The 14804-nt window shown below is 41.8% G+C and overlaps 1 protein-coding gene across 1 annotated transcript in view; it reads left to right on the top strand.

Moving 5' to 3' along the window:
• rps6kb1 (ribosomal protein S6 kinase B1) overlaps positions 1–14600 on the top strand; it is a 31667-nt gene extending 17067 nt beyond the window's left edge. The window contains exons 13-15 of the mRNA XM_003227266.4: positions 288–395; positions 1825–1937; positions 3486–14600. Of these exons, the coding sequence (XP_003227314.1) occupies positions 288–395; positions 1825–1937; positions 3486–3723 (459 nt within the window). The 3' untranslated portion in view covers positions 3724–14600. The remainder of the gene's footprint in view (positions 1–287; positions 396–1824; positions 1938–3485) is intronic.
• Positions 14601–14804: the final 204 nt, after the last annotated feature.

Raw genomic sequence — 14804 nt, forward strand, 5'->3', positions numbered from 1 at the left:
GGGAAATTGAAATATGCATTAATCTATTTTTGTTAAGTAAAAAAAAAAGTATTGTTTCATTTGTGTCCTGTTCTTCAAGCTCCTTTCATTCAATATGCGGTTCCTTTTGCTGTCCCGTTTGCCTTCATTTCTCAATCCAGTTGTTCACAGAGACCTTATAGTCTTAATTTAAGGACTCTAACACCCCCACTTTTCCCATCAACACAAACTATTTCATCTTGATAACCCCTTAACCTATTTATTTGTTTCTCTGTGTGTGTGTGTGTGTGGTTTCTTCTTTCGCCAAGCAATCCGAAGAGGACGTGAGCCAGTTTGATGCAAAATTTACTCGCCAGACTCCTGTTGATAGCCCTGATGACTCAGCCCTCAGTGAAAGTGCCAACCAGGTCTTCCTGGTAAGTCAAGATCGCATTCAGTCCTCATTGCAGGACATTTAGGAAGCATTTGGGTTGATGTGGAACCACCCAAGGCAGGACCACTGGAAGATGGAAGAGTTACCATATATACTCGAAGATAAGCCGAGTTTTTCAGCCCTTTTTTTGAGCTGAAAAAGCCTCCCCCGGCTTATAATCGGGTCAAGATCAAGCCGGGCAGCGGAGCCTGGAGACCGTTGCTTGCAATATATGATATATTTATCTCTCACCTTACCCTCCCTTATCAGTGTTTACTTTTCCAAAGCCTCCCTCGCTCTTAACCAAGGGAATGTTTTGAAAAGGGAAAGAAGCCCTTGCAAGTCAGGAAGAAGAATATATATACCCATTAATCTTATAAAAGCATTTTCCCCTGAAATATTTGTTAATCTCTGTTACAGATATATAGGCATTTCCCCCTGCAAGCCTTTGCGATCCCTATGTACCTTTATATATCTATCTATATACATTAATTTTATATATGAATTTCCCCCTCGTGTGTTTGCAAGTCTTTGCAAATCCTATATACATATAGATAGCTAGAAATTTCCATGTACCTGTATATCTATATCTATGTGTATACATTATTTTATATATGAATTTTCCCCTCACATGTTTGCAAGTCTTTGCAAATCCTATACAGATATAATTATCCTATACAGATATAAGTATCTATATATAGAGAGATGTCTAGATAGGTACCTTTAACCTACTGATGCCTCAATATAATTTCATTGGGATCTATTTTCATTTTGAAATTTACCATTTACACTTTCCACCCTCGGCTTATACTCAAGTCAGTAAGTTTCCCCAGTTTTTTTGTGGTAAAATTAAGTGCCTTGGCTTATATTAGGGTTGGCTTATACTCGAGTATATACGATATATCATGTCTCTTCTCAGCCTTCTCTTCTGCAGGCTAAACATGCCCAGCTCTTTAAGCCGCTCCTCATAGGGCTTATTCTCCAGACCCTTGTTCATCATTCTTCCTTTTTGGAAACTCGAGTATATACGGTAATTCTTTCTTCCCAGTGAGAAACGGATCCTGTCTGGCCATAATGTTAATAAGGACTGTAAAATCCATCTGCCTTGAGACTAAAGGCCCAGTTTCCTACACTTGAGTTATGTCTCTTGTGTGCCAGAGTTCTGTTTTGGGCTGCAGGCTGTAATAAGTGTCAGAAACAAGTAAGGAACGAGTTATATTTCAAGGATTTGAACTATAATAGCCACCAACGACCTTTCAAGGGAATTATAGTTGCAATTGAAAGTTTTTTAGAAGTGAATATACTCTGGTTTTGGGTGGACATGTGGACGGGCACAGTGGGGTTGGATCTGCGCTTTCCTGATTGACTTTGCTCCTAATACAAGGCTCATTTTGGAGGATGTTTGTCAATTGTGGCTCCCCATCATTATCTAGGGCTTTACGTATGTGGCTCCCTCCGTACTTGAAAGCGTGAAAGAGAAGTTTTCCTTTGAACCAAAAATCCGATCACCTCGCAGATTCATTGGCAGCCCGCGGACGCCCGTCAGGTATTTCTCGGCTCCCTTATCCTTTGGTCTTAGCGTGTCGTATTATGATATAATGTTATCAATATTATACGAATATACAATATATTTTATTATATATTATTCTATATATATACAGGGTTGATAGTCCTGGCTAAGTGCACCAGTGAAACTGTCTCTGTGTAAAGCAAGAATGAGACAACGCATTGCCTTTTGCTGCTTCTTTTTATTCATTTATTTAAAGAACTTGGTTTTCAAGACCCAAGGTGCTGTGCTTTGAGCTATTTTAGCTGTTAGAGTCATAACCTTTTGGGGAAAGGCATTCATAGCCTTTTGGACACATAACTTTTTTATTTATTTTATTTATTTACAGTATTTACTGCTACCTTGCACTCTATCTCCTATCACACCCCAGTCTATCCCTAGCTATATCCTAGGATATTTTGGGACACTTGTCCAGGCACTTTATAAGCAGTGTAACTACTTCATATTTTATATATTATATTTATATTATACTTCATATTTGCTTCATATTTTAACTTGTTTATACCTTGTTTTCTTTTGGGCCTGGCCCCATGTTAGCCGTTCCGAGTCCCTTTGGGAAGATGGGAGCGGGATACAAAAAGAAATTATTATTATTATTATTATTATTATTATTATTCTGCCCTTCTTTCTCACCCTGAAGGGGACTCAGGGCGGATCACAATTTACATATACATGGCAAACATTCAATGCCATTAGACAAACAACATATATAGACAGACACAGAGGCAATTGAACATTTCTAGCTTCCTGAGGGTATGCTCGATTCTGGTCACAGGGGGAGCTACTGCTTCACCGTCCACTTGTGACACCGAGTCCTTGATGGAGTACTTCCTCATTCTTCTGCATGCTTCTGGAAGGTTTTTATGGCGTCGTAAATTAGTTTAATTAGCCTCCCCGCATAAAGCGGTACCTAAATTTCCTACTCGACAGATTTATTTATTTACTTATTTATTTAAAGTATTTATATTCCGCCCTTGTAACCCTGAAGGGAACTAGGGAGAATCACATTATACACACATAGGGCAAACATTCAATGCCCATAAACACATCAAATCAAGACAGACAGACGCAGAGGCAATTTAACCTTTTCCTGAGGGGATGTTTGATTCTGGCCACAGGGGGGAGCAGCTGCTTCATCATCCACTCTGATGGCACTTCCTCATTCCAATGTTGTAAATTAGTTAAACTTGGCTTCCCACTTTTTATAAGTGGTACCTTATTTCCTACTTGATAGATGCAACTATCTTTTGGGTTGCTAGGTCAGCAACGAGCAGGGGCTATTTTGTATTTTTTATTGACGGCTGCTCACCAGCCTGCACCACAGCCGGATGCAACTGTCTTTTGGGCTGCATAAGTCAACAGCAAGCTAGGCTATTAAATGGTTGGGAGCTCACTTCGACCCGGGCTGGCTTCAAACTCAGTAGTGATTTATTGCAGCTCGGCTACTAACCGAGGTCTTGAGGGCGTGACTCATGACATTGTTTTTAAAAATGCCGATCAGTGATGCTTCTTGTCTTTCTCTTAAAGCCCTGTTAAGTTCTGTCCCGGGGATTTCTGGGGACGAGGCAGTTCCTCCGGCATGACCAATGCGCAGGCACCCGTGGAGTACCCCATGGAGAGCAGCGGGATCGAGCACATGGACGTGACGGTGTGCGGAGAGGCCTCGGCGCCGCTCCCCATCCGGCAAACCAACACCGGCCCGTACAAAAAACAGGCCTTCCCCATGATCTCCAAGAGGCCGGAGCATTTGCGCATGAACCTATGACGGAATCAAAACAGCAATCATTTCCTCCCTTCCCCACGGAAAAGAGAAAAAATATACCCTAATTGGGTGGCAACAGGACACGAGGCCGAAACCTCAGCGAAATGTCGTCTTGTCTCAGAGATAGTATCAGAATTGGTCACTGCACAGAATAACGGCTGGGGAAGAACATGCAAACCGTGGATCTCGCTCTCTCCACTCCGTCTCCGGTTTTGAATCAGTGGTGGATAAAATCATCCTGTGTTCGGAAGTACAGGAGCAAAGCGACACGGAATCGTCAGGACCCTTTTCTGCTTGAGGATTTTTTTTCTGCAAGAGTAGTCATAGTGGGATGTTTATTTTCCTCTTTGGAAACGATGCTCGCAGTCCTGCTTCTGTCTCCTCGGATGGAGTTTCAAGGCAGCCTCTAAGTTCGATGTTCCTTATAGAATCTACAGATATATTTTTTCAAATAGGTTTCCTCTCCTTTTATTTTTATTTTTTTCTTCCAAGTATCCTAACTTGGGAAAGAGCTTGGGTTAGTGCTTCTATTGAAAATGATGGTTTTGCGTTTGAAAAGAAAAACTTGCTAATTACGTTAGTGGATTAGTAGGATTGGATGTCCCTCTGCCAATCGTGTTATGACGAAATTGGGTTCGGCGAGACACTTTCTGTGCGATTTCTGTATCCATGCCTCTACGCCTGCTCTTCTCGGCCCTAATCTTTTCTCAAGAGGAAACCCTTCTCTTCCGGCCTCATCGTTTCTTCAAAAGCTGGAAACAGCCGTCGTAAACAGTAAACCAAAAAGGGAGGCACGGAAGGGATATTGTGTCAGAAGTGTGAAGAGCTAAAGGGGAGAAATATTTCCCCGTTTCTTATTTTTATTTTTATTTTCCAATTATGCTGGTCTTGCTGAGTGTTAATGCTGGGAAAAGATGGCTTTATCCCGCCTCGGCCCCATAACTTGCCTTTTCTGTTTTCCGCTCGATGAATCAACCGCAAACTTTATTTTATTTCCTCTGCCGGGGAGGAGGGGAGAGGGCAATCCATTCGCTTGATTGTATTTGAAACTAAACCGCAAAAAAAAAAAAAAGTATTACGATGGCCTTTGACGAATGTCTTCCAGAGAACTTTTGCAATTTAATTTTAGGCAACGCTCAAACAAAAAACCAAGGTTTACTATTTATGTTTTCTGCGATTGTTATTGAAGAAGAAAGAGCGAGAAAAAAATCTGTACAAATGACTTAACAGGTACAAAGAATTAAATAAAGGTATCTTTACCTTAACTTAAATACTTCCTGCCTTAAAGAAAGCATTTCCATGGAAAAGCGGAGCTTTGCGTTAGGGCAGAGCGTGTGCATGCGTGGGAGTGGCGTGTGCGTGTTGGCCTTGGCATATCTGTGGTCGTTCACGTCCGGGTTGGTGCTTTGTTCTTGTTCAGATCTTGCGTCCATTTCTCTCTGTCTCTCTCTGTGCGGACTCTGCCACCGAGGAATATATATAGATAGATAGATAGATAGATATACAACTAGCTGTGCCCGGCCACGTGTTGCTGTGGCGAAGTATGGTGGTATATATTACAGTAGAATTTCACTTATCCAACATTCGCTTATCCAATGTGCTGGATTATCCAACGCAGTCTGCCTTTTAGTAGTAAATGTTTTGTAGTCAGTGTTTTAAATTCATTGTGATATTTTGGTGGTAAATGTGTAAATACAGTAATTACTACATAGTATTACTGCGCATGGAACTACTTTTTCTGTCAAATTTGTTTTATAACATGATGTTTTGGTGCTTAATTTGTATAATGATTACAGTAGGCTTTTCCTGAATCCCTTCTTATTATCCAACATATTCACTTATCCTGCCGGCCTGTTTATGTTGGATAAGTGAGACTGTACTGTATATTTATAATCTGATATTATCTGCTTAGAACTGGATTATATGAGGCCCCTTCTACACAGCTGTATAAAATGCACACTGAAGTGGATTATAGGGCAGTGTGGAGTCAAGATAATCCAGTTCAAAGCAGATAATATCTATATATATAAATGAGTGATGGCATCACGGCGACCCACAAAACAACAAAACTACAGGCCCCCCAACCTCAAAATTTGACAACACAAACCATCATCCATGCCTCTGGGTTGATACAACAAAAAAAAAGAAAAATAAAGTCCTAATTAGAGGGAAATTAATAATTGTTTTTATCCAATTGCTGCCAGTTAGAGGGCTAATCTCTGCCCACTTGGTCTCCTAGCAACCCACTTAGCCCACGGGACAGGCACAGTTAGGCCTCACTTAGGCTTCTTCCACAGATTATCTAATTTGCACTGGATTATATGGCAGTGTAGACTCAAGGCCCTTCCACACAGCTATATAACCCATTTATAATCTTATATTTGCTTAGAACTGGATTATATGAGGCCCCTTCTTCACAGCTGTAATAAAATGCACACTGAAGTGGATTATATGGGAGTGTGGAGTCAAGATAATCCAGTTCAAAGCAGATGATATAAGATTATAAATGGGTTATACACACACACACACACACACACATACATACATACATACATACATTATTTAACCTACTGATGCCTCGATTAATGTTATTTTATTGGTATCTATTTTTATTTCTGAAATTTCCCACCCTCGGCTTATACTCGGGTCATTAAGTTATCCCAGTTTTTTTGTGGTAAAATTAGGTGCCTTGGCTTATATTCAGGTCAGCTTATACTCGAGTATATACGGTACTGTATATATGAATTTAGCACCAAAATATCTCAATATATTGACTAAGAAAAAATTGGCTACTAACAAATTGACTCCAAATAAAGATAGAATTGCATAAAATGAACTTACAGAAACAACATTGTTGGATATTAAATCCATAAAAAGTTCAATCCTTGCTGCCTAGAGAAACAGCTGTGGATCGGGGCGGGAGGCAAACTGTGTTGGATACTCCAGAACGTTGGATAAGTGAGACTCTACTGTCTATGGGTGTGTATATATTCCTGTTGTTTCTTTGTTTTGATTCTCTTTGTGAGCCATAGGATCCAAGCCATAAGTCGTCGCTAGAAAACGTTCTTTGATTTGAATCCCATGAAGGAACTTCACCTTCTGCAGCCTCACCGTGAGTGAAACATGCCCCGATCCTTTCCAAAGCTTGGGGATTCTGGGAGCTGGAGTCAGAAACATGAGGGGGACAAAAGGGTGACGGCCCCTGTTTTAGGTGTCAAACTTGAGTTGAGTGAAGTATTGGGCAAATAGTTTTGTTTTGATACCTGAAGGGCAAAAGGTTCTGGACCAGGTGTGGGCAAACTCAGGCTCTTTTCTCTTTACTATCACCATCAAATCCTTCCTTCTTTCTCTCCTTCCTTCTTCCCTTCCTCCCTTGCTTCCTTCTTCTTTCAGTTCTTTCATTCGTTCAGTCGTTTCCGACTCTTCATGACTTCATGGACCAGTCCTTGCTTCCTTCCCTCCCTCTTTCTTCTTCCCTCCTTTCTTCTTTCCCTCTTTCTCCCTTCCTTCCCTCTCTTTCTCCATTCCTTCCTTCCCTTTTGTCTTTCCTTCCTTCACTCTTCTTTCCATCCTTCTCTTTCTCCCTTCCTGCCTTCTCTCTTCCCTTCCTCCCTTGCTTTCTTCTTCTTTCTGTTCTTTCATTCGTTCAGTCGTTTCCGACTCTTCATGACTTCATGGACCAGTCCTTGCTTCCTTCCCTCCCTCTTTCTTCTTCCCTCCTTCCTTCCCTTTCCACCTTTCGTCCTTTCTTCCTTCCCTCTCTCTTTTTTCCTTCCTTCCATCCTTCTCTTCCTCCCTTCCTGCCTTCTCTCTTTCCTTCCTCCTTCCCTCCCTCCTCTTCCCTCCTTCACTTTCAACCTTTCATCCTTTCTTCCTTCCCTCTTTCTCCTTCCTTCCTTCCCTTTTGTCTTTCCTTCCTTCGCCCTCCCTCTCTTGCTTCCTTCCCTCGCTCTTTCTTCTTCCCTCTTTCCTTCCCTTTCAACCTTTCGTCCTTTCTTCCTTCCCTCTCTCTCTTTCTCCTTTCCTTCCTTTACTTTTGTCTTTCCATCCTTCTCTTCTTCCCTTCCTGCCTTTTCTTTTTCCTTCCTCCTTCCCTCCCTCTCTTGCTTCCTTCCCTCACTCTTTCTTCTTCCCTCTTTCCTTCCCTTTCAATCTTTCGTCCTTCCTTCCCTCTTTCTCCCTTCCTTCTCTCTGTCTCTTCCTTCCTTCCTTCCTTCCTTCCTTCCTTCCTTCCTTCCACCCTTCCTTCCTCCCTTCCTGCCTTCTCTCTTTCCTTCCTTCTTCCCTCCCTCTTTCTTCTTTCCTCTTTCCTTCCCTTTCAACCTTTTGTCCTTTCTCCCCTCTTCTCCCTTCCCTCCTTCCCTCTCTCTCTTTCTCTCCTTCCTTCCCTTTTGTCTTTCCTTCCTTCGCCCTCCCTCTCTTGCTTCCTTCCCTCGCTCTTTCTTCTTCCCTCTTTCCTTCCCTTTCAACCTTTCGTCCTTTCTTCCTTCCCTCTCTCTCTTTCTCCTTTCCTTCCTTTACTTTTGTCTTTCCATCCTTCTCTTCTTCCCTTCCTGCCTTTTCTTTTTCCTTCCTCCTTCCCTCCCTCTCTTGCTTCCTTCCCTCACTCTTTCTTCTTCCCTCTTTCCTTCCCTTTCAATCTTTCGTCCTTCCTTCCCTCTTTCTCCCTTCCTTCTCTCTGTCTCTTCCTTCCTTCCTTCCTTCCTTCCTTCCTTCCTTCCTTCCTTCCACCCTTCCTTCCTCCCTTCCTGCCTTCTCTCTTTCCTTCCTTCTTCCCTCCCTCTTTCTTCTTTCCTCTTTCCTTCCCTTTCAACCTTTTGTCCTTTCTCCCCTCTTCTCCCTTCCCTCCTTCCCTCTCTCTCTTTCTCTTTCTCTCCTTCCTTCCCTTTTGTCTTTCCTTCCTTCGCCCTCCTTCTCTTGCTTCCTTCCCCCCCTCTTTCTTCTTCCCTCCTTCCTTCCTGTTCATCCTTCCGTCCTTTCTTCCATCCCTCTTTCTTCCTTCTTTCCTTCCTTCCCTTTTGTCTTTCCTCCCTTCCTTCCTTCCTTCTCTTTTTCCTTCCTCCTTTCCTCCTGGTGGATGTTTAACTGGGAGAAGAGAAGGCAGAGAGGGAACATGAGAACCATGTTTTAAGATTGAAAAGAGTGTCCCATTGGGGAAGAGGGAGAAAACTGACTTTCTGCCGTTCTAGGGCACAAGGGAACAATGGGTTCAAATGGCAGGGAAGGAGATTGAACTGAAAAGATTGGGAAGAACTTGTTGGAGAGCGGCCTGGGCTGCCTGGGAATGTGGTGAAAGCTTTTCTGCAGAGGCTGTCCATTGGGAGTGCTTTGACCGAGCCTTCTTGCATGGCTGGGGGTTGGACTGGATGGCCCTTGGGGGTCTCTTCCAGCTCTGGTATTTTATATCAGGAGTAGGCAATATAGGGTCTGATGGATACACTTTAATGAGCCCACCATGTGGCCCTCAAGTTAGGAAGTTGGCCCATGCCTGTTCTAGACTCGGCATCCCTTAATTCTCCTCCGTCTTGTCCGTCATTTAAGGGGACAATTGAGCAAGCGGTAGTTCTGTGGAAAACATTGACCTGCGGTTTTGCATGGGATTGGATTTCCCATTGATTTGGCCATTCTGGCTTTCCTCTGGTGCTGGAATCAAGTGGGAAGGTGATGTGAAAGCATGGGCGTTCTGGGACAGATCATACCATTGGAACCGGACGTGGTCCAAATCGAGATGGTCTGGAGGCCATGGTTTGCCACTTTCCTTTTGATGTGGTCCAGAGCTTGGGAAAGTTACTTGTTGGAACTGTTGAGTGCCAGAATCTTGCAACAAGGAGCGATAGGAGTTAAAGTTTAGAACTAGATCTGGATCCAACATACTGTTCGTTTAACTGTTAAATAATCATCATCATCATTTAATTACTTATTATTGCCCACCATCCAAGATGCTCTAGGTGATTTACAAGATAAATTTGTAAAGGATAAAAATACATACATACAAATACTGATAAAATTAACATAGATTAAATGAACAATATGTTGGATCCAGATCTATTTCTAGTTATTGAGATTGGTCGGTTTTGAACCACTTGGCTTCTTAATTTCTGGCCAACTCCAGATGTGATTAATCCTGGCGGATGAGTTCTAGGAAGACTCAACTTTTCTACAAGGTTGATTGTTCACACGTGAAAATGTTTGCTGAGAGTTTTCCAGGTTGTCTGGGTTCCCGAAGCATTCTCTCCTGACGTTTTGCCCACATCTGTGGCAGGCATCCTCAGAGGTTATGAGTATTGTTGAAAACTAAACAACTGAGGTTTATATATACAGTAGAGTCTCGCTTATCCAATATAAATGGGCCGGCAGAACGTTGGATAGCAAAAATGTTGGATAATGAGGAGGGATTAAGGAAAAGCCTATTCAACATCAAATTAGGTTATGATTTTACAAATTAAGCACCAAAACATCATGTTTTACAACAAATTGACAGAAAAAGCCGCTCAATACATGGTAACGTTATGTAGTAATTACTGTATTTACGAATTTAGCACCAAAATATCACAATGTATTGAAAACATTGACTACAAAAAAACTGCGTTGAATAATACAGAACGTTGGATAATTAGATTACATTTCTGCTTAAGGAAAATGTTGGATAATAAGGAGGGATTAAGGAAAAGCCTATTCCATGTCAAATTAAGTTATGATTTTACAAATGTTATACAGAAAAATTGACAGAAAAAGTAGTTCAATACACGATAACGTTATGTAGTAATTACTATATTTACGAATTTAGCACCAAAATATGGACTAAAAAATTGACTACAAATAAAGATAAGAGTTGCATAAAATGAACTTAGAGCAACAACATGGTCAGAAATTAAATCCATAAAAAGTTCAATCCTTGCTGCCTAGAGAAACAGCTGTGGACTGTGTTGGATAAGCAAATGTTGGATAAGCAGAGGTTGGATAACCGAGACTCTACTGTATATGGAATGTCCAGGGTGGGAGAAAGAATTCTTGTTGGCTTGAGGCTAGTATGAATGTTGCAATTGGCCACCTTGATTAGCATTGAATGGCCTTGCAGTTTCAAAGGCTGGCTGGGGGAATCCTTTGTTGGGAGGTGTTGTTTATTCATTCAGTCAGTCCCATCTGACTCTTTGTGGGAGGTGTTAGCTGGCCCTGATTGTGTCCTGCCTGGAATTCCCCTGTTTTCTGAGTGTTGTTCTTTATTTACTACCCTTTAAAATACTGGTCGCCAGATTTTGGAGCCCCCGGGAATTCCAGACGGGAAACAATCAGGGCCAGCTAAAACTTCCCGACAAAGGCAGGAAGCCGACAGGTTTTGAAGCTTTAAAGCCATTCAGTACTAATCAAGGTGGTCAATTGCAACCTTAAGCAGACAAGAGTTCTTTCTCTTTGTGATTGTGCGTATTGATAATCTTCTTTTGGATGCATAAATAACTTTCCATTGGAGATTGTGCGATATATGGCTGGCAGAAGGTGGCAGAGTGTTTTGTCTGCGTTTCTTCCCGTTTTGCTGTAGAAGTCGACCTCGCTTTCCCTTTCGCATCCTCTTTTTAACTGTGAAAACGTTGGAATCGTAACTTGGGACAGCAAGCACACACTATGCAATATGTGTTACTCTGTATTTATTTGTACAAAAAATAAATATCCAAACCTTGATGATTATTATTAATTTTTTCTCTCCTCCCTTGCCCTCCCCTGTATATATAGCTTATTAGTGTCCGTTTTTTAAAGGGAGTGGAATTGTATCTCTTGTACAACTTTGGAGACAATGCTAGTACAGTAGAGTCTCACTTATCCAACATGAAAATGTTGGATAATAAGGAGGGATTAAGGAAAGGCCTATTAAGTTACGATTAAGCACCAAAACATGTTTGCAACAAATCAACAGAAAAAGCAGTTCAATACACAGTAACGTTATGTAGTAATTATGTATTTACAAATTTAGCACAAAACATTGAATAAAAATTGGCTATTAATAATAACTAACAGAAAAAGCGGTTCAATACACGATAACGTTATGCAGTAATTACTGAATTTACGAATTTAGCACCAAAACATGGCAATGTATTGAAAAAATTGACTAAAAATTGGCTACTGATAAAAACTAACAGAAAAAGTTCAATACACGATAACGTTATGTAGTAATTATTGTATTTACGAATTTAGCACCAAAACATGGCAATGTATTAAAAACATTGACTAAAAAATTGGCTACTAATAACAACTGATAGAAAAAGCAGTTCAATACATGTTAACGTTATGTAGTAATTACTGTATTTACGAATTTAGCACCAAAATATGGCAATGTATTAAAAATATTGACAAAAAATTGGCTACTAATAAAAACTGTCAGAAAAAGTAGTTCAAATACGAATTTAGCACCAAAATATCATGATATATTGAAAACATTGACTAAAAAAAGATAGAATTGCATAAATGAACTTAAGAGTAACATTGTCAGAAATTAAATCCATAAAACGTTCAATCCTTGCTGCCTAGAGAAACAGCTGTGGACTGTGTTGGATAATCCAGAATGTTGGATAAGCGAATGTTGGATAAGCGAGACTCTACTGTATACGAAATGCAGTGGCTATCGAGAACTTAAGTGCTTTCTTTTCGAAACAAATGTCTTAAAAAAAAACTTTTCATTAGGGGTATAGGAATTAAGATTTATTTTGTACAAGCCGTGCTTTTTTAATTATAATCTCGGGACTTTTGCTATCATTTGATTTTTTATAGATTTTTGTACCATTATATTAAAAAAAAGATGATGATAATAATAACTGGGATTAATACCTGCTGAGGCTAACGACATATTTTAAGTATTAAATCTTGATAACTTGAACCATGTTTTATTTTCATTAGACTTGGTGGTATTGACATGAAAGCTGTGCTCGTTGTATTCTGCAGCTCACCTTGAGGTGTCAAGGAAGCCCAAAAGCCTTCAGGTAAGGAGGCCTGGGTGCTCTACCATTCCCTGTCAATCCGGTTGTCCCGGGTTCGGACTACGTCTCCCGTCCAAACGATGGGAGACGTAGTCCGACAACAGGCAGCAGAGCCACAGTTTCCCATTGCGGCTGTAGAACGTGATGTTGATTGGCACCAACACATTGTAGATCCTCTAGCTAGATCTGTTTCAAACCACCTTGAGTCCCATCTGCTCTTTAGACCGGACTTAATATCTCCTTTTACTAGAAAACTATGCCTAGGCATGGCCACTAACCACGTCTAGCTATATGATTCTGTGTATGAGTTGTTGTGAAGTCCAAAACACCCAGAGAGAAAGCCCAAGTTGGCCCAGGTGTCAAAGGGCCAACTTCATGGCTTCTTGGTTGGGCTCGAGGCCAGGAATTGTGGGAGTTGAAGTCCAAAACACGCGGAAAAAGGGCCCAAGTTGGCCCAGATGTCAAAGAGATGACTTCATGGCTTCTTGGTTGGGTTCAAGGGGGAAACGGAAAGGCCCTGAGGCCAGGAATTTTGCAGTCCAAAACACCCAGAAAGTGTGCCCAAGTTGGCCCAGGTGTGAAAGGGACGACTTCATGGCTTCTTGGTTGGGCTCGCGGGGAAAACGGAAAGGGCCTGAGGCAAGGAATTGTGGGAGTTGAAGTCCAAAACACCCGGAAAGAGGGCCCAAGTTGGCCCAGGTGTCCAAGAGATGACTTCATGGCTTCTTGGTTGGGTTTGACGGGGAAAACGGAAAGGGTCTCAGGCCAGGAATTGTGGGAGTTGAAGTCCAAAACACGCGGAAAAAGGGCCCAAATTGGCCCAGGTGTCAAAGAGATGACTTCATGGCTTCTTGGTTGGGCTCGAGGGGGAAACGGAAAGGGCTGTATGGCCATGTTCCAGAGGCATTCTCTCCTGACGTTTCTCCCACATCTATGGCAGGCATTCTCAAAGATTGTGAGGTGTTGAATTGTGGGAGTTGAAGTTCGAAACACCCGGAGAGAGGGCCCAAGTTGACCTCAGAGGTTGTGAGGTCTGTAGGAAACTAGGCAAGTGAGGTTAAAATATCTGTGGAAATTCCAGGGTGGGAGAAAGAACTCTTGTCTGGGTTGCTGTGAGTTTTCTGGGCTGTATGGCCATGTTCCAGAAGCATTCTCTCCCGATGTTTCTCCCACATCTATGGCAGGCATCCTCAGAGGTTGTGAGATCTGTTGGAAACTAGGAAAGTGAGGTTTAAATATCTGTGTACGGTCCAATGTGGGAGAAAGAACTCTTGACTGGGTTGCTGTGAGTTTTCTGGGCTGTATGGCCATGTTCCAGAAGCATTCTCTCCTGACGTTTCTCCCACATCTATGGCAGGCATCCTCAGAGGTTGTGAGGTCTGTTGGAAACTGGGGAAGTGAGGTTTAAATATCTGTGGAAAGTCCAGGGTGGGAGAAAGAACTCTTGCCTGGGTTGCTGTGAGTTTTCTGGGCTGTATGGCCATATTCCAGAAGCATTCTCTCCTGACGTTTCTCCCACATCTATGGCAGACCTCCTTAAAGGTTGTGAGGTGTTGAATTGTGGGATTTGAAGTCCGAAACACCCGGAGAGAGGGCTCAAGTTGACCCAGGTGTCAAAGGGACGACTTCATGGCTTCTTGGTTGGGCTCGAGGGCGAAAAGGAAAGGGCCCGAGGCCAGGAATTGTGGGAGTTGAAGTCCAAACAAACTTTAGCTGTGTCACCATCCGCAAAAAAAAAAACAAACCAATCACCTCCTACAGCTGCCTTAACTGGGAATGAATGGTATGAGGGTTCAATGTCCTTCCTGCATTTCATTCTGTACTGTAATAATAAAATATACTTGATTTCATTAAAAAAAACCCCAACAACATACAAATGGATGTAAATAGCAATTAAATGCAACTTTGAACAAACTTTGACGGTTTTTGTTTGCTGTTTTGTCCTCTTTTCAGAGCAAATATGCCTTGCTAGCGATATGCATGTGTTAAAAGAGTATTTTGTGATGCAGCTGAACAATTCCTAAAACAAGAAAGAGTTAGGCTTGAATTTTGGAGCTACGTTTGCCGAGTTACAACTGAATGTCAGCTATAGGGAAAGTTTTAGCAAGGTAAGCAGAC

This window comes from Anolis carolinensis, unplaced genomic scaffold (genome assembly GCF_035594765.1).
Source record: "Anolis carolinensis isolate JA03-04 unplaced genomic scaffold, rAnoCar3.1.pri scaffold_7, whole genome shotgun sequence".
NCBI lineage: Eukaryota > Metazoa > Chordata > Lepidosauria > Squamata > Dactyloidae > Anolis > Anolis carolinensis.